The sequence below is a fragment of the Vombatus ursinus genome, unplaced genomic scaffold, assembly GCF_900497805.2.
Source record: "Vombatus ursinus unplaced genomic scaffold, bare-nosed wombat genome assembly UNPS02014779.1, whole genome shotgun sequence".
NCBI lineage: Eukaryota > Metazoa > Chordata > Mammalia > Diprotodontia > Vombatidae > Vombatus > Vombatus ursinus.
This window is the reverse complement of record NW_020954557.1, coordinates 45,792,824-45,813,471: the sequence shown is the minus strand read 5'-3', so window position 1 is coordinate 45,813,471 and position 20,648 is coordinate 45,792,824. Positions and strand designations below refer to the sequence as shown.

The window sequence follows — 20,648 nt, the reverse complement described above, 5'->3', positions numbered from 1 at the left end:
TGAATGTGACAGCAAAAGGAGTAATGTACAGGAGAGAAATACAGCATCCTGAAAAGAAAAAAAAAACAGCTTCTACCATACAAGGCAGTTAGAAAATGTTTCACATTTTAACACATCTGTACAAACTACAAGAAAATTTCTTTATAGGAATAACTTCCCACCTTGCCAATAGGAACCCTCCAGAAATGTAGAATAACTGTGAACAATTTCTGAATCTAGACTCTGTGCCCACAGTGTTAGAGCACAAGAAACTGACTTAGAAGAGCTGATATGTCCAACATATTCAGTTATACATGCCTTGATTGTTAAGTAAGTGCCTACTTTTATTATCTCTCTATGACGTACAGTCAACTTGCACCTTAAGGAGGTCATTCAATTTTTTGCAAAGGTAAAAGCAACACCACTTAGCAGCAATTAAAGCGCTTTCAAGGAGACTTAAAAAAAATACAACATCCAATTAGAAAAAGCCATACTTTAAACATTTGTACAAGAATAAGCTGCTGAAACTTGTGAATAATTGAAAATATGACATCTGTACATCAATTTACAATAGAACTTGAAGGGAATTGATCATTATCCTGCATAGAACTGGTCTGCATTTGGTTACATACTGCCACTTTTTAATCACAAGGCCAGGAAATGAATTATGAAACACATATTAAAAATTCTAACAGTTTGGAAACACAGCAAATATTACAATTTAGCTAATGCAACAAGATTTCAAAATATGCAGCTCATCTAATCAAGGGTTAAAGTATCTAGAATAGCTCACCATTCAAAATGATAACCAATGGGAAAAAAGAAATGTGGTTTTGAGGTATAACTCGCAAAAGCCCAAAGAGGCAAAACACAAAGTTTAACTCTGTCCAAAAAGTCTGTGATATTCCATTATTCCATAACACAAGGTGACTGTCATTCACTTCTTACTTTGGTGTCAGCAGAATTCCTGCTGAATGGCTAATGCATGGACACAGGCACTGTAGTTCTTGTGTTAGAATTTGTCTGATATTCCCTCCATGAATTTAAATAATGAAAAACTACCCTTCATATTAGAACTCTCCAGTATCAGCCAAAAATTTATTTAAGTATTATAAACGTTATTTACAATGTCTTCCCCCCCCGCACCCCCCTGCCCAAAGGCCCATTTCCCCTCTTAAACACAGTACTCGTCTGTGTGCAAGAGGTAGTGATCCTTCCACGTTTAAGGTTACAGTCAGAAGAGGACATTTATTCACAGTCCATGATCCACTCAAATACAAATTACACTAAAGAAGAACTTCAGTTTGAAAAGTTTTCAATCTTGTCTTGTGTAAAAAACACTCAATGCTCTCAAATAAGTCTGCATTTGAAAACAATTGAAAGACATCATGCCAATCTTGGAGCCACGTCAATAAGAAATTATACTTGAAGAAGGGGGGGTTGGGGCTGTGAGTCCAGCCATATGTAAATTCCCTGAAGAATTTGATCTTCTCATGTGTGGGAGAAGGTAAGGATCATTAGCCAGTTGGTGGACATCAAATCGATCCTCTTTACGGTATGCTAAACAACGTCTTATGAAAGCCTAAAAAACAGAATTCAGAAATAAAATGTCAAATTTTATTTACACACACACACACATTCCCTAAATATTAGCTCACCAGTATATTCCTAGAAGAGAACTATCCTCTTAGTAGAATATAAGCCTCTTGAGGGCAGGGTTAGTCTCACTTTTGTACCTATATGCACAGCATGTAAGCACAGGAGCCTTTTCTGGGGGTGAGGTGAGCAAAGCTCTACCACCTACAACCCAGAAAAAAGTTTTACTTAGGAGTATACCATGTGACTAATGTTACGGAGAATGGCCATAAAAAAGAACTGCAGGGCTTTAAGGTTTACAAACTACTTCATATATGTTATATCACAAAGATTCCATACTATTAGCCATGAGATAACCTAGAGCTACAGCTCCAAGTAATGCCAAGCAATACATGTATGTTAAGAAGGGCATGATTAAGTGGCAGCAGGTAGTAGCCTCTTCCCCCATCTTTCTTCACAAAGCTGACCTATGACTCCCTCAATATCCAGGTTTACATATGCATCAGAAATAATAGTAGCGGCTGCCTTCATTTATTGTTGGAATTTGGAGCACCTTGAAAAAAGGAATATTCCCAAAGGGGGTCACTGAAAATAGAACTTTGTGAACAAAAAATAAAAACTTATGAATGAAAGTCAATGATCAAATGCAAGGGTACAGGAAGGGGGAGAAAGTGAAGTGACCTAGTATGATTATGGCTGTCTTATGGTATGAGGATGAAGCACTGAATGAATACATGTAGATAGCCTATACATGCAGTGTCTCACTTGTATTCCAAGAAGCCCATCTGTTTTAGATTCACATAGTGGTGAAGCATAAACCAACCAGAGGGCCCGAACACAAACCAATTCTTATCTTCCCACTTGATGCCGCTTCCTATTAGGAAGTGTTATATGAACATCCAGACCACAACTCTTGGGCTTACCCTGGTGCTTCAAAGCAATTAGGCCTAAACTAAAGAATGGATTATACTTTCTTATTAAAAAGCAAAATAAAATACCAAAACCAGTGTCAATGCAAGAGCTGTGACGTATCAAAGGACCAAGTGGGAAATCTATACCCCTACAAGGACAGGGCTCTTGAGGAAACTCTAACTTCCTTTTGATTTAGTCATTACAGAGTACTCACACCTTGTCCTAGAACACATTCTGCTCAATATCATTTTTTTACATTATTCATTTATCTAAGTTGAGTACCTTGGCTTCATTGCTTACAACAGGTTTCACAGGGAACTGAACTTCTGTGGCTTTTAATATTGTGTTTTCTTGCAGGATGTCCTGTTGAGACTGGTTGTGACCAAATGGCTAAAAAATAGAATTAGATACTCAGAAGCTTATAATCTAAAGTTTTCCAACAGTGACAGTACCACATTTAGGTAGCTAATATGTAAGATACATAGGGAAGCCACAAATTACAATTGGGCTTTATTTGAAAAATGTTGAGTATATTGTTTGATATACAGAATTCAAAAACAGTATTAGAAATGGAAAATGGTTTCCCAGGCTAGGTAACCAAGAACCAATAAAACACCACTACTTGATATTTCTATAGTGTTTTAAGGTTTGCAAAATGCTTTCTCCACAACTCTACAAGGCAGGTAGTGTTAAGTATTAACCCCAAGTTATAAATGAAGAAACTGAGCCTCAAGGAGGTAAAGAAACTTTGTATGGTTAGACAACCATTAAGGTTCAAGGTCACCTCAAAGTTACTTTGTGATGATACCATGAATTTTAAAAATAAATCTGATCTACAGAAAACCACATAAAGTCATATAAAGACTAAACATTAGCAAAACTAAATTCTACTAAATACACACAAAGGAAACATTTGAGGTCAGCAGTAAGCACTCTTGAAGATCTTATAGAATTTACCTTACGTAAAATAGTATTTAAGAGGAAGAATATTACTTTAACGTAACTACTTACCTTTCGACCATACAGACACTGAAAAAAGATGACTCCAACAGACCATACATCAACCTTGTTGGAAATCTTTGGAGGCTCTTTGCCAACTACAAAACACTCTGGAGGTAAATACCTTTCAAAAAATAAGACAAAGATGTCATCAATATTCCTTAACTCTAGGACCTAACAAATGCTCTAGGATAAACTTATTTTCCATATGCAAATATTCATTCAATTTTCCATTGCCATCAGTGCATGGATTATATCATTCTATCATTTGACAATAACTTCAACTATACAGGTGGGTCTTTATAATAAAGTTACATACTATAATTTTCCAAATTACTAGTATAAAACAAGTTAAATCACCAGGAGTAATTTTAATGGCCTAATTGTGACTAATTTTAAAATATATTTAAAAGGAACGTATCAACAGGAAAGTCAAGAGAAACAAAATCTGGGCCTATTTTCTTAATCTTCAAAATGAGAGGACTGGACTGCATAATCTATAAAAAGGGAATGTCTAGCCTTAACCATTCTTTGAAAAGTTATAAAATTACTAGATTTTTCTGAAATACAGAAATGAAATGACAGAAATGTTTCAAAATGCATGTAAAATTGACTAAACTCACATTAGAGTATTCTATTTCCAACACTTTAAAAAAAATCCATATTTGTGCAAATTATTTTTTTCATATTTTGAGTAATCCTTGAAATTGGAATTATCTGGTCAAAGAATAAGACTTCTATTCATGATAAAGTCTGGACCAATTTAAAACAAGGCCAGCAACATATAACTGTACCTATGTCCCTATATTTCTACCAATATTGGGTTTTATAATTTTGACTAATGAATAGGCATATATACAAAATGGTTTTTTCCTTCTATTTTTAATCGTTAGCAAAGAGCTACATTTCTTCCTCCTTGTACACACCACAAGTTCATCTCCTTTAACCATTTGCCAAGTGGAAGGTACTCCTCTAACCTGTTATTTATAATAATTTATATATTTTGGAGAGTAAAGTTTTTATCAGTTGTTTGCTGAGAATTTTCCTATTCTGACATATTCTTTTTAATATTTATTTTATTAGATTTCTTTGAAAACTATTTCTTCTCCAGTGATGACAAATGCATAATACTGACTTCTTCAATTTTATTTTTAAAATCACACAGCAGTATGGTGCAGGGGAAAGAATACTAATGAGGGAGTGGGGTCCAGGATACCTGGCTTTGAATTTCAGCTCTGTTATTAACTCAATGTATCTGGGCCTTAGTTTTCTCATTAAAGGGTTAAACTTCCTGTAATTTCTATAGAAAAAGGTTGTTCAGGACCTGAACTGAAGAAGAATGAGAAGAAATTCAGGAGGATGTGAGAAGTTTAATGGGGGAGAGGATAGGAAAGGAACAGGGGAGACAGTCAGAAGATAGAAGAGGAAGGAAAAGAAGGAAGAAGAGAAGATGATGCAAAGAAGAGGTAGAAGAGTAAGAGAAACAAGGAGGGCCAGAAGGAGAGGAGGATGAGAAGTGCTCAAAGATGGGAAAGAAGAGTACAACTCTTAGCTGGGGAGGTAGGGGTTGTTCAGATGCTAGGTGGCCACCAAGGTGCCTTTCATTTCTTAAAATGCTATGACTCTCAAGTTCCTGTCCAGCTCTTCTATACATTTATTATATAAATGCAGTTTAACTTAAATCCATTGGGAATTTATTGGAGTAAATGCTACGAGGTATAGACCTGTTTAGAATAATTATTCTTCACCTTTTTATCTAGAGGCAGCATAGCACAGTGCATGACACCTAGTCTTAGAGTTAGGAAGACCTGTATTTAAATCCTTCTTCTAGCACCTACTGGTTCTGTGTCCCTGCGCAAATCGCTTAATCCCTGAGTGTCTCAAACAACTAAGACTACAGATTACAGAGCAGGTGCCCAGAGTTTACTCACTGGGAATTGCTTTTACTAATGAAATCACAGGTCTAGTCCAACCCACCCACTTCCAGCATAAAAATATGCTTTCCACATTTAATAAATATATTGTGATGCCATTAGTTTTTGTACAATTATCATGTTTCCCCACAGCTTTTCTGAACATTCCATCTTGCAACAAATTTCTGAATTTTCAAAATACACATAATTAGATAACCTACATAACTCTTTAATAAATTCTTCCTTTTATGAACTGATATCCTAATTTTTCTTTTCTACTGTTAAAGAAAAGATCCACCAAACTTTTAAGAGTTTTAATAAAATTTTAATTTTATTAAATAAATCTCATGGCATCTACTTAGATCACCGATATAATTTCAAATAATATTTACAGAATCCTAGCTGTAAAATAAGAGTCAGAATAGGTGAACTTTAAGACCCTTTCTAGCTCCCTATCTCTGATGCTAACTGATAATAGTGAAAAATTATTTTAATGCAATATTGCATTAGAAATCAGATATTTTCTAGCAGAAGCTAGTAATGAATCTAAGTAAAAAGCTCTGGAAAATGATACATATTCACTATCAAAATAGCGAAAGTCTTTGAGGAAACTATGTAACCTTAGTACGTCACCTCACTTTTCTGTGCCTCAGTTTCCTAATCTGTAAAAGGAGAAGGTTGTATCAGATTGCCTCTAAGGTTTTTTCCAACTCTGAATATATGAACCTGTAATAAAAGGATTCACCTGAGACTACAAACATCTTCCTTTTCAGATGTAATCAAATTTTAAGAGAATTCAGAGAAATTTCTCCTGAACAGATACATCTGCTTTCAAAAATCCAGTATTTTATTCTTTTTATTTTATTTTATTGTTTAAGTAACTGGAAATAATTGAAAATTTAATATGGGATGACAGGTGTCTGTAATTAGATGAATCAAATACTAAACTCCAGTGGCTTCCTATTGCCTCTAAAATAAAATATAATCTTCTCTGTTCAGCTATTAAAGTTGTTCTCAAACAGGTCCCAACCAATCTTTCCAGCTTCATTATACATTACTCCCCTGTCTGGGCTCCGTGATCCAGTCAAACATGACACTCCATTTTCCATCTTCACATCTTTACACTAATTGTGCCCCAAACCTGCAAGATGACTCTCCCTTCTTTTTTGCCTCAGAGTGCCCAAGACATAATTCCAATTCCAACAGCTACATGAAGCCTTTCTTGATCTCAATAGCATCCTCCTCAAATTACATTTTATATAACTACTTTATATTTGTTCTATATATGTTTATATTCATTCTCATTGTCTCTCATTAAAACAGGAATTCTGAACTTTCTTTTGTGTGATGGACTCCTTTGACAGTCTCAGAATGTGTATAAATGAATAAAATATATAGGATTACAAAGGAAACCAACTATACTGAAACAGTTACCAAAATACTAAAAAAAAAAAAAAGTTCACAGATTAAAAACTCCTCAAGAACCTCTACGTTAGAATAAAAACTCCCTTGAGTAGGAACTTTTCATTCATATTTATATCCCTAGCATCTAGCACAGTGCCTGGTACATGGTTAATATATACTATTGATGAAAAGATGTTATAATTTTTTATGTTATTCTTCTTATCTGACCCACATCAAGATGATAAACTAGATTTATATTTTATGTCAACTCATTATAAAGCTATAGAGATAATAAAGCCATTGCTTTTCATCATATTCTCACTAGTTGATCCCTTAGCAACATTTTAGGGATCTCTCCCCCTTAGTTTCATCACTGTAGACCTCCAAAGGATAGAATTGATCTGTTAGCCTTTTCTTTAAGGAATATTTGCATGCAACTGCTACAGGTAAGAGTCATAGAGTTGCTGTGGGATTTGGATAAATACTGACATTTATAGGGCCCAATATTTTTCCACGTCCTTTATAACGTGATCTAATCTAATTCTCTATCAAAGCCTTTTTAAGTGAAGGGGAAAATCAAACAAGTTACTACATGCATAATAGAGTATAATGTCTGTGAATATCAATTCTGCAGTTCCATATTTATAGTTGATGTAACCAAGCTTGGCACAAATAGTACAGTAGCTCTAGCAGTCTTAAAAAAGTAGCATGGTTGACTCAACTATCCAATAAATACTATTGAAAATACTGAATCAACAGCAGGCAATTTGGTAAATTCTATAGACTTACCAAACCTATATCTTCAAGAAACTATATTCCCACAAATGATGGAAAGCAAAAGGCCAAAATAATTTACTCTTTGGAAAATAAAGGAAAAATGAAATGTTCAAGACTTTCATCATTGTGGTCTGCTACAAATAGCTGGGTAATGGGTTTCTTAGCTATCACTAGGAAATGAGTTGGATTGGATGGGGAAGCATCATGAAAATCAAAATACTGGTCATCCTTAAAAACAATTTCGCCTAAAATTTTCCTGCAAATCATTTTTCCAAAGATCAGAAAACACAGCTGACATAACCAAAGTATGGCACAAAAAGTACAGTTACTTCATAAGTCTTAAATCAGAGTCACACAGTTGACTTAATTATCAAATCTACACTATAGAAAATAGTAAATTGAAAGTATGCAATTCAGTAATACTCTGTAGACATACTAACTTTAAATCTTCAAGATCCTATAAATCCCATAAACAATAGAAGGCAAAAAACTAAAATAATTTAACCTTTGGAAAAGAAAGGAAAAATGAAAGCAGATACAGCATATGCCTAAGAAACAGTTTTTTGGGGGAAGAAAAAGGATGACAAATTATTTTATACATGTAAGCTAAGTTATGAAAGGAACACTATATTAAAATTGAAAACAATAAAATTTTGGTTAAGGATTTGTGAGTATTTAATGGCCTATTTCCTGTTTCATACCCTGTTTTTCATGCCCAGTTCTAAATTGTGAAAGCTCGCAGAAAGGCAGCCTGCAAGAGTGAAAAGAACAGTCACAGAATCAGGTCCTTTTCATTTCTTTTCTCTTTTTTTTAGGCAATTGGGGTTACGTGACTTGCCCAGGGTCACACAGCTAGTAAGTGTCAAGTGTTTGGTCTGAGGCTGGATTTGAACTCAGGTCCTCTTGACTTCAGGGCTGGTGCTCTATCTAGCTTTCCCTCTAAGGTCCTTTTCAGCTCCAAATCCTACTATTTCAACTGACTGTGGGCTGTGCTCCCAAACATTACTTGAAATCAGAATGTGTTCTCTCAGAGGAAGGGAGTTAGGTTTCCACTGAGCAGCCAGGCCTATTTAATTTATACCAAGTGTATTCCTATCAGACTTTGACTCTGTGGTAGCAGTGAAACAGAACAGTAGATAGAGCACTGAGCCTGGAGTCAGAAAAACCAGAGTTCAAATTTAACTTCAGACATTTATTAACTGTGTGACCCTGAGAAAGTCATTTAACCTGTTTTTCTCAGTTTCCTCATCTGTAAAATGGGGATAATAATAGCACCTACCTCACAATGGGTTATTTCGAGGATCAAATGAGATAATAATATTTATGATGTGCTTAGCACAGTGCCTGGCATACAGTAAGTGCTACATAAATGATAGTGATTATTATTATTATTAATATCATTATTTTAGTAAAGGTTTCCATTCTGGCTTCTCTTCCCTAGGAACTCCAGAGGATTCAGTTACTACAAGTAAGAGAAGAGTCTGAACAAGGACTTCAGTGGTTTGGAGGAAAGGGACAGGAGTTATGACAATCTCCTCTTCTAAAAGTCTCACGCTCTGTACTTGCAAGAAGCTTGTTACTTATCCACATATTATGATTGTTTGAAGGCATTGTTCTTGCTATGGGGATTGAAAAGTCAAACTTCAATTTGTAATCACTGCTCTTTTTAGTAAACTGGAATGAAAGTAACTTTCTCCTTCAAATGTCACTACCTTTTCAACAAGCAATGAATGGCATAATCTGAAAACTCAGTTTATTTGTGGTTTTATGTTATATGCAGCCTATTTTTATGTACTCAGGAATACTTCCAGCTTTGCAGAATTTAAGATGAAGTAGTACTATAAGTGCTCTAGTATTCCTTGGGTGTGTCCTTCTAAAATGGGAATGTATGTATGAGTGAACACACACACACACACAAACACACACACACACATGCATGCATGCATACATGTATATGTTTTCATACAGGTAGTTCTATAGCTTTTGGTTTCAAAAGCTATATGAAGCCTCAGACTGGATCATTAAGTCACATATAAAAGAATTCAATACTAATTTGATAGCAGAATATTTAAAGCGAATAACCAAAACTTTAATTATAAAACCCACAAATAGAGGACATACTATGTAATATGTTGTTTTTTTTTTAATTCTGGACAATATCTGTTATGTGAATAAGTGACATTCCATAAAAGTACTTTGTGAAAGTACATCTATGTAGAGCAACCGCGCAGAACCAGCCAGAACCAGCTTACTGGGGTGGTTCTGTGGTGGTTCTGAAAGTCCTACCCAGTAGGCCTCAAGTCTGCTGCTCTTGCCCAGTTACTCCTTTTCTGCAATTTGCTAGGACTTACATCAGGGAGGGAAGCCCACCCTTCAACACCATAACCCACAAGCTTTGTTAGTGGCTTCACTCTGACTATTGCCTTCCTTAAAGATCAAGGGTTTAAAGAAATGGAAAATAGCTCCTTTCCCCCCAAAAAGGTCAAAAGATCTCTGATACAGGGAAAGCTGATATTTTTAATATTTAAAATACAATTACCAATATGTCCCTGCCCCTTGAGAAGTTAGATCCATTCCATCCACTCCATAACTATCATCATCCATAATTTTGGACAGGCCAAAATCAGTAATTTTGATTTCTCCACATGCTGTTCCATCTACTAAAAGGATATTTCCTAACAAAAAATAAAGAAGTACAAAAATTAAGAAATACTTTTAAATATAAGTTTTTCCCCCAGTCTGTACAACTGCAAGCAATTCATTGTTTTCATTATTTAATAATACTAGATTTTATGAACTAAATGGAAAGTGATTACATAGTAAAGCTATTAGTATGATAGTTCTAAAATTAATTACCATTCTATTGCAGTTCTCAAACTACATAAAAAGCATATCTTTAGCACAGCTTTCACCTGATTTAATGTACTATTTTTAAAATTATCAGGAAATTGATATCTATTATTCAAGTGTCATAGAATAAGACTTAAAAATTATCTTGATAAATTTCTTATTTACCTGGTTTAAGATCATAATGGATAATAGGGGGTTTGATCTCATTGAGATATCTTAGTGCATTTACTATTTGCATAACAATGGACCTAGCTTCCTTCTCTGACATTAATTTATGTTGTTTGAGATAGAAATCCAAGTCATTGCCTTCACAGTATTCTAACACTGTACAAAACCTATAATGGAGAAAAACAAATACATATATATTAGATATGCCATTAAATTGTACTAACAAATAACTCACAATCCTCATGCCCAATATACAGGAAAAGTGAAGTATATCTGAAATATTTATAATTAATTGTCAACGAAAAGCTAATCCAGGCATTGAGAGAGAACTTTAAAATAAAGAACATTTTCTGAGACAGGATAAAGTGAATTTGTTTTGAGGAAAACACAATATGGTGACCTGTTTTTCAGGAAGTCTCTTTTTATACAGTATAACAAAAATTTTATATTCCCAAATCCCAACTTTTAAATTTCTTATTCACGTATACTAATTTTCATTATCACTAAACCTATTCCATACTTACGTGTCTGTATCCAAGGAGAAATAATCATATAATTTAACTATCCTGGGGTGGTCCAGTTCTTTGTGTATTCTATACTCTCTGCAGGCATGTCTAAAGGAAGAGAGCATGTTAATTTTCCGTGATCAAAAGACTCTTGATCAATTTACCACAAGAACCGTAAGGCATTGATATTTACTTGTGGTAGTTTTCCTTCTTCTCATCCCTCCAGCTCTTATTAAGCTGATGGATCTTCACAGCAGCATATCTTTGTTCATAAAGGTCAAAAGCCTGAAATCCAAGGCAAAGAATAGTTACAGCCAAAGACCAAGGAAATTTACAAATTCATTTAAAATATAACAATTCTTAAAAACAAACAAACAAAAAGGAAATCGCTAATCTAGATCATAACAACAGTGATTCATATAGGTTATCTCTTTGGGTAGAAGGGATTGTAGTTCTGTGATGTTATCAGTGTAGAAAACTCTGGACAAGAAAAATCTCTATAATGATGCAGAGTAGCAGCTTCAGTGGAAATTGGTAGAGTTGCTCGGTGCCTTAAGGCAGAAGTGTCAGTGGCAGCCACCAACCAGATTAAAACGTAACTGGGAAATATTTAACAAAATAAATTAAAATATAATAGAACACATATAATCCTAATATGTGGTTTTCTAAGCCAATAGGCAGCCTTCAGGGATTCTTATGAACTATATCACTGCCTTAAGATTTACAAAATGCTTTCTCTAAAGCCAACCCATTGAGTTGGGTAGTGGCATTAATTTGCCAGTGGGTCAACACAACTATTAAGTGTTGATGTTGGGATATGAAACCAGGTCTCTAGGATTCAAATCCAGCACTCCTCTCACTATACTAAGTTGACTCCAGGTAACACCTCTAATTAATGAATGAGTTCTATTTTAATGACCCATAAAATTAGTCAGAAATTTTACTGCCAGGCACAGAATACCACAACTATAGCGATATGTGCTGTAGTATATCAGAAAAAGGTGGATTATCCTAATTAATAGATCATAATTAGTAATAAAATACTACCAAATCTATATAGCTTGGTATCAGTCAAATATTAAACACCTTCTGTGCAAAGATTCTCACTTAGATTTTCTGTAATTTTATCAGTATTATAAGATAAAGCAATTAATCTATATTAATACTTTTACTTGGCCCTATTCCAAAGATAACTGGCCAAAGAGACAATAGCAACCCAAGCGAGCAGATTACTGGCTCTTTAGGCTGCAAGCTGAAAGGTAGGAAACCTATTTCTTCCCCACCTGACTTCCTTCATTCCAGAGAGCTCCCTTGTCCTTGAAGCTCAATGTAGTATTAAAAATAATCTGTGTAAACTCTGTAAAATATAAACTACCCAAGTTTAGCTTCAGTAGTTTTTGCAATCTATTCCTTAAGAGAGAGTAGCAAACAATATTGTGTCTACTGTTGGAAGTGTGAACTCCCCATCCAACATGGCTTTAAATGAACTAGAAAAAACAGGTTTTAAAATGCTGCTCATCATGTTACAAAGAAACTCCATGAACAGAGATTTCATTGTAAATTATATAGTCACCACTTCTCAAGGCATACTTTAATTAAATATGACTTCTGGCATTTATCCAAAAGAGAGACATTTTCCCCTTCCCTTAAAACACTTTAAAAACTGCTCACCATGTAAGGAAGATCATTTCACAAATACTATAAATTATAGCTTTGTCATTAGATAGCATGAGATTATAAGTATATTCAGAAATTATACCTAAAGGATTTTAAGTCTCTCACCCCTCCCCCCCAATTTCATGGTCAGGGCTGAGTTTTCTTTTTTTTTCTTTCAATTTCATTGAAGAAATCAAGAATAACGAAGCTAGTATGAGTAAGAAAAAATTTGAATGCAAAGTGAATGCTGTGGAAGACATGAAGAAGAGATACATAAGGTATAAACAGCAACAAGTTCTAAAACATGAGAAGAAAACATTGACTACATATAAACTGTTAGTGAAAAGTTTCCATTTAATTGGATAATGATTATACATACATATATATGTATATATACATAAATTCTTTGGGAAGAATGGTGCCGGGTAAAGAAAGACAACTGTTAGGTTTGGGTTATGCAATTTAGAGCTGAAGGGAACTAAAAGATCATCCTATCTAACTCCTTCATTTTTATAGATCAGGAAACTGAGGCATAAAGCAGTTAAGTGACATGCTCATATAATACACTATGGTACTGAGAGAGCCTGTACTTAAACTTAGGTCTTCTGATTCCAAATTTAGTACTTCTTTTTGGGTTATTAAATTAATAGTCAATTAAAATCTTACCTAACCAGCAGGTACTAGTCAGCTAGCTCATCCTTCAGAGCTATTTTTAAGGAACCATAATTGGCCTTGAGAAATTCCCATAATCTCTAGCCTGGCTAATGAAATCCCTGGAGTTTGAAAAATACCTTGGTCCATACGGTAGCTGAGATTGTATGAAAGTCAACAAGGACTCATTTTGTAATCTCCAACCCCAGCATGATCCTATTGTTAAGAGTTAATTTAGGGGCTGGGAGTAGCAAGAATGGGACAGGCCTGGGATCAAGAAAAGAGGATGTTCTGCTTGCTTTCCCTTGTTCATCTGGCATAATAATAAGTCTTTAATAAATACTCACAAACTTGACTAGGCTCTGAAGTCTCTAGATCTAGACCAACCCAACATCATTTTAAATTATTTTTATACCTGAAAGTTTTGGGGGAAGAGTTGTCTCAATAGGTTGAGAAACACTTGGGGATATAGAAGAGGGACCAATGACTAAAGTTGAAATGCTACAGTAATTTTCTCCTCTTTCAACCTCTTGTCCAGTCTGAAGGCCATTTCTAACTAACATTAGAGTTGCTATGCAGGAAACTGGAAATCACATGTGAGTCTCCATTTCACTGGGTTCTTGTCTAAACAATTTTAAGTCTAAATTTTGTTTTCAAGTTATCTCAGGGTTATCTTTATATTCAAACAGTTTCAGGACGGATCTGGAGGCAGAAGTTGGAAAAGAAGCAGGCCATTTAGGACTTTTGGCATCTATTTAAATAAGAATTAAGAAGCCACAAAATAACAGTAATAATGTCTGACACTCACATAGCCTTTTTTTTTTTTTTTAAGGCAATTGGGGTTAAGTGACTTGCCCAGGGTCACAGAGCTAGTAAGTGTCAAGTATCTGGTCTGAGACCAGATTTGAACTCAGGTCCTCCTGACTCCAAGGTCGGTGCTCTATCCACTGTGCCACTTAGCTGCCCCTATGTAGCCTTTTAAGGTTTGTAAATTATCTCATGAGATCCTCACAACAACCTTGCTGGTTAGGTATTACAAGTATCCTTATTTTCATATTCTAGATAAGGAAAATATTGAGTGTTTAGTCTGTCCTGGTTCAAGTCTTTGCTAATTGTCTAAATACCACAAACAGTTAATCTCTATTATTCTACAAGATTGCTAATAATATTCACTGAATTTCAGAAACGCCCTACACATTTGCATGAATAAACTTTAGATTTGCTATAATTCTGAGGTTTGACAATTTCTTAGTCAATCTTTCCTATACTAATCCAAACAAGAGATTGAAATATACATTACCTTATATACTTCACTAAAGCCACCTCTACCAAGCAGATGAAGTAACAAGTATCGTTCATTTAATGTGGGATGATCTTTAAACCTTGGGGAAAAAATTCATATGCATATTTTAAAAATTAAGAAAAGGCATGATGAGGTCCCATCTACACTAAAGAGCCTTTTTTGGGGGGTGAGGTGGTGGGAGCTACCTTTCTCTTAAGACTTTTCTTATTACAGCACTTTTTGGGACACCTTCCTCTCCACCTTTCTCCTCTTCTTTACATCTGCATCTGGCCTCTGAGCTACAGTGGTTTGGGTAGTTTTTGAAATCATGTGTGTTCTCATCTGTATGTGTGCTCTCTAACACCTCCAAAAAATACTGTTGTATTCAAGAGTTCTGTTCATTCAATTCTGTGCAGTTCAACAAGCATTTATTATGGGTCAAGGTGCTAGGGATGGTGGCTGGTGCTGTGGTTGTGAAGGCAAAGGTGAAAAATGGTCTCTATCCTCAAGGAGCTAACATTAATCAAGATCTGACTGTCTAAGCAAATCAAATACCTGAAAATAACAGGTGGCCTTTATCCATAATTACATTTTAGCATTAACTGCTATTTAAGCATTTACCTTAAAATAAACAGGTATAAAATTCTTGTTGCCATTTGAAAAAACAAAAAATTCAACATGGACAGATAAAGTTTTAATTATATATGAAATGAATAAAAATAGTATATGACAAATTTTAAGATGAAGGTAATTCTATAAAATTTGAGCTTCTTTTGTAAAAAGTATTCTAAATTTATTGTGTATGTATATTAGGCTCTACTATGTATGAAACACTAGACTAGATAACATAAAAATGAGTATTCTGCTGGATTCTAATCAATATGATGAAACCATAAGAATTCACTAATTTTCTATTAGAGTAAACCAAGTCTCACATAAATATCTTTAGACATCATTTTCATATGAGATAAGGCAAAGATTTTAAAATACACTCATTGTTGTATTAAAATTCTAATATAGCAGGACTTTTAATCTATTTTACATGTACCTTTGGAAATACCACAAACTATGATGATCAGTAAATTAAGTAGGAGTTTGTTTAAATTTTGGTTAGAAAAGATAAAATTTGTTTTCTAAAATATGCTTTGCCTAGACTAAGGACATTACTGGCAATTACAAAAAAAATGAAAAATGGTTTTGATTGTCCATGGCTGTAAGTTTAAAACTGGGACATAGATACAGTTAACACTTTGCATTGTCAGTCAAAGTCAAGTAATAAGGCCTTAAATTAACAAATGATTTTTGCCTTGAGAAAAGAATAGATATTTTTCACATTCCCTTTGACCTATCTAAACACACACTCAAACCCATTTTGCTCAAATCTCACCTTTTCCATGACTTTTTAAAAATTAAGTTTTATTGATGTCTTATTTTTACATCACAGTCAATTTTGGAAATATCTTCTCCCTTCCAACTTAGCCTTCCTGGAACTGAAACTTTTGCCTGGTTAAATATAAAAATGTCTTAAAGTGACCTGTTTGGCAAGGCATAGATAACCTTCTGCCCAACAGTCTCCGACTTCTCTGCTGAAAAGTGAGAGATAAATTCTCACTCTCTGTGCTCCTGGGCAATTACAGGTTTCTTAATTACCCAAGTCAGTTTCCATTTCATTCATATTACTGCAGTCACTGGGCAGATGGTTTTTCTGGTTCTGCTTATTTCACTGTACATCAGTACAAACAGATCTTCTGATTCCATGACACTTTGATTGCTAGAGCCCAACATAATTTTCCCCATGAGTCGGACCCCTTTTGCCCTTTCCTGTCTGTGCCAGTCACTTGAGCATTTAACAACATAAGACTGCCAACTACCTTGGGGCCAAGAGGAAACCTTATACTCCTTTTGTAACTATCAGAACTAACACAATGCTGAGAACATAAGAACTCAAAAAATATTTCTTAGTTTATGTTAAGATATACAAGTATCTTTCAAATACCCAATACAGCAGGGTTATTAAGTATAGCTTCATGAATGGCAGTGTATACATTACTTGAAATTTATTTCTGTAGGACTGTTCTCCTCCCTTGCTTAAAAAGAGGATTATCACATGTTTTGGTATTGCAAAATTAAAATGGCACATAAAATATAAAATACAAATGCATTACTGTGAATTATCTTCATTGTTTATCCTTTTGAGTTCCCGTATGTGAAGATTTCTGACTCTTTCCAAACGTTCAAGTTCTGCCTGGATTTCTGCTTCTTCCTGAAAATGAAGAGAAAGGACAAACTGAATTTACTCACTATATAAAAAAAAATAATAATATTTTTTCCCATAAGTCAGTGAACTGTGAGAGGGAAAGCATCACATTATAAGGTCCTACTGAACTAGACAACTAACTCCTCTTTAATGCCTAAAAGACATAGCACTAGAAAGAAAAAGCCAATTTTAAGAAACCATTCTGGATATGAAATCTTTAAATAACTGTATGCTCAGTATTGCTAAGGCACTACAGAAAAGCTATTCTCATCATGTTCAATTGAGAATGGCAAGGAGATAAACAAAGTCTTAAATTGGCATGCAGTATAAAGTGAGTTAGGAAAATCTGTGAGATAATGTGATTTTTAATTTAAGAAAAATATTTTTAAAACATCCTAGAGTTTTAATTAACAAAGAAAATCAAGGATGAAACAATACAAGATATTTCACAATAACCTTAACTCTAAGGTTAACTCAAAATTCTTTTGATGATAAAAAATATATACGCAGAAAGCCTCAAACAACAAGAAACCTCCACCATTGTCCTTATTAGATTATTTCCAAATTAATGTATGGTAGGAAAGAAAACAAAGATCTGTGCATTATTTTGGTAATATTCCAATGTAATCCTGGAAGTGAGGACACCAAGTTACATAAGTCTTCCCTAGCAAATAATAACTATTCTGACTGGATTGGAATGAATCTCAAAAAAACTTTCTTTAATACTTATTTAAATAAAAAGTTAATTTTTCTTTTGGATTTGGGGAGAAATTTTGTATTTAAAACAAAAGCACCCTGATTTGTACATTAACATTTTTAACACTTCTTTCGAAATAAATCTGGATTTGTTGGGCAAATCATAATTACAACAGCTTGTAGTTTTATAGGGCATCTTGCAGATAAAAAGGTAGCTCCTTACAATGACTCTTAAAGTAAGATCTATATTACACTTTATGAAATGAGGAAAAAGAAGTTATGAGAACCAGGATTTACATCTAGGTTTTTTTTTACTCCAAACTCTAGGAAACATACAATGATATAAAAGAAGTAGTGTATTAACTTCCTTAAGATAGATAATAAAGACATATATTCCTTTACAATTTAAATCCAGGAGAATTTTCTATGTACTCTTTTCTTTTAATTAGTTTATTTTTGGCTTTCAACATTCTCTTTCATTAGATTTTGAGTTTTAAATTTTCTTTCCCTCCCTCTTCTTCCTTCTCTCCAAGATGGCATGTAATCTGATATAGGCTCTACTTATGCATTCATATTAGACATTTTCACATTAGTCATGATGTAATCTATGTACTTTTAAGAGAAAAATTAAACTTTTCCATAAATAATCACTTAAAACATTTAAGAACATTACTAGATAAATTGGTCCTCAAGGATGTTTATATTATGTTGAATAAAACAAATCAATACTTGCTTTAGAAATATGAAGGTACAATTTTCAAAAATATATACTGCTGGAGAAGCAGGGAAATGGTGGTATTATTGCATTAATTTTTATATATACTCAAAATGCAAGTTATATGTAACAGATTCAGTTTCATATACAATCCTCTTTTTACTGACCTTTGTGCATATGTTTGTTTACTAATGATTTTCTAGTTCATAATAAAAATTGTCAGAAGACATCTCATTCATAAACATTCAAAGAATCCTAGTAATTATTCTAAAAATGTTCTACTTATGTATAAGTGTGGTTTTAAGACTAGAAAAAATGTTGCCTCTAGCATGAAAAAAAGAAAAAAGAAAATGATAATAGCAAGTCTCATTTCCAAAATCACTGAACATAAATACTGAATGACTAGAAGGGTCTTAATACATAATCTAGTGCAAGTCCATTCAACTGAACAATTAAGACCTAATTTACACAAATAATCCCAGAGCCAGGATTAGAATTAGATTTCCTAACACTTGGGTTTGTGGTCTTTCCACTATACCTTAAATGCAAGTAAGCAATTTAGAAACAGATTCTCTATGTTAAGAACTTGGTTAAAATATTAGGCTATGAGCAAGAATTTTACTTAATATACACCACAGTGCTAGAAATTATTTCATGCTACAATTTTTTTGGCTCTTTTCAAATGATTTAAAACATATTTAGGAGATACTACTGAAAATTTTGTAGACATTTAGACTGCTTGATACCTTTCTGGCCATCAGGATGCTTGCTCTAATTGTTTCTGTTTAAAATCTTTATAAAAACATGGCAACTATATATGATAGTTTCCTAATGGCATGTTAAGTTCAATTTAGAAGTAAAGACACATTCAGTTACTAATATCAAGAAGATTAAAAATGATGAACAACATTGTGGGCATGTAGTTATACTTGTCCCATTTTTTTTAACCCTTCATAGTACTCACCTAATTAAAATCAACAAACATTTATTAAACACAGTGCCATTATGCTGTGCTATGGATACAGAGACAAAAAACAGTCCTTGGGATACAGGCACATATAATAGAAAGAATATTGAATGAGACTATACTAACAACTAGGAGACTCAAGGGAGGCTTTACAGAGGAGGCTGTAACACAGTCTTGAATAAAGAGAACTCTTGGAGGAGGTGATGAGGAAAGAATGCATTCCAACCATGAAGGGCACTTTGTGCAAATGCACAAAAGTAAAGGATAGACTGGTGAATTCAGGGAATAGCCCATATTGGTTTAAATATCAAGTGTGGGAAGGGAAGTGGTAACAATATTTTATCTAGCTAAATAGCAGGCTAAGGAATTTCTATTTTACAATGAAAGTTTTTGAGCAATGGAGTGATATGGTCAGACTTGGAAGAACATTTGGGTAACAGCAGTGTAAACCAGGCATGCCCAATAACACTTAAGTGTAGCTGGGAACTAGATTTAAATGTCAGTGGGAAACACTTAACAAAATAAATAAAAATACAATAAAACATAGTTGGCCTTAGATTTAAAAGCGAAGTCAATATGCAGCCCACAGGGACCCTTATTTACAGTTTAGTGGCCCCGGTTTCTATTTGAACTTGATACTGCTGGTAGGAAACTACTCTCTTTTGATTGCCAAATCCAATGGCCTCAGACTTAATTCCTTAAATTTTCTATAGCCTTTGACATCATCCATTGTCATCTTCTGAAAACCTCTTCTCTAAGGTTTTTGTGACACATTCTCTCCTGGTTTTCCTTCCACCTATATGACCACTCCTCCTCAGTCTCCTTTGCAGGATCATCATCCAGGTCACATCTGTTAACAGTGCGTTTTCCAGAGGACTATGTCCAGGGCCCTCTTTTCTTCTCCTTTGTACTACTTCACTTGGTCATCTCATTAGCTCCTATGGATTCAGCTACCATGTCTATGTTGATGACTTTCAAATCTACTCATCTAGCACTGACCTCTCCACTGACCTTCAGTCTATCTCCAATTGCCTATTGGACGTCAAGACTAAATGGATGGACTAAATAGACATCTCAAACTCAACATGTCCAAAACTGAACTCGTTTTTCTTCCTATGCCCTCCCTTCTTTCCAACTTCCCTCCAGCTAGTTTATCAGGCTTGCAACCTAGATGTCACCCTCGACTCTTCACTCTCACCTCACCCCACATCCAACATGTTGCCATGGTCTTTCAATTTTACCTTGGTAGCATGTATCTTTAAAATACTCTCCCTTCTCTCCTGCGACACTGCCACCACCCTGGTAGAAGCTCTCATCACC

The 20,648-nt window shown here is 34.3% G+C and overlaps 1 protein-coding gene across 1 annotated transcript in view; it reads right to left on the bottom strand.

Moving 5' to 3' along the window:
* Positions 1–302: 302 nt before the first annotated feature.
* TLK1 (tousled like kinase 1) overlaps positions 303–20,648 on the bottom strand; it is a 157,711-nt gene continuing 137,365 nt past the window's right edge. Inside the window, exons 13-21 of the mRNA XM_027865956.1 lie at positions 16,859–16,956; positions 14,712–14,793; positions 11,298–11,389; positions 11,123–11,212; positions 10,596–10,765; positions 10,120–10,255; positions 3,499–3,610; positions 2,770–2,877; positions 303–1,561 (exon numbers count right to left, since the gene is read on the bottom strand). Of these exons, the coding sequence (XP_027721757.1) occupies positions 1,388–1,561; positions 2,770–2,877; positions 3,499–3,610; positions 10,120–10,255; positions 10,596–10,765; positions 11,123–11,212; positions 11,298–11,389; positions 14,712–14,793; positions 16,859–16,956 (1,062 nt within the window). The 3' untranslated portion in view covers positions 303–1,387. The remainder of the gene's footprint in view (positions 1,562–2,769; positions 2,878–3,498; positions 3,611–10,119; positions 10,256–10,595; positions 10,766–11,122; positions 11,213–11,297; positions 11,390–14,711; positions 14,794–16,858; positions 16,957–20,648) is intronic.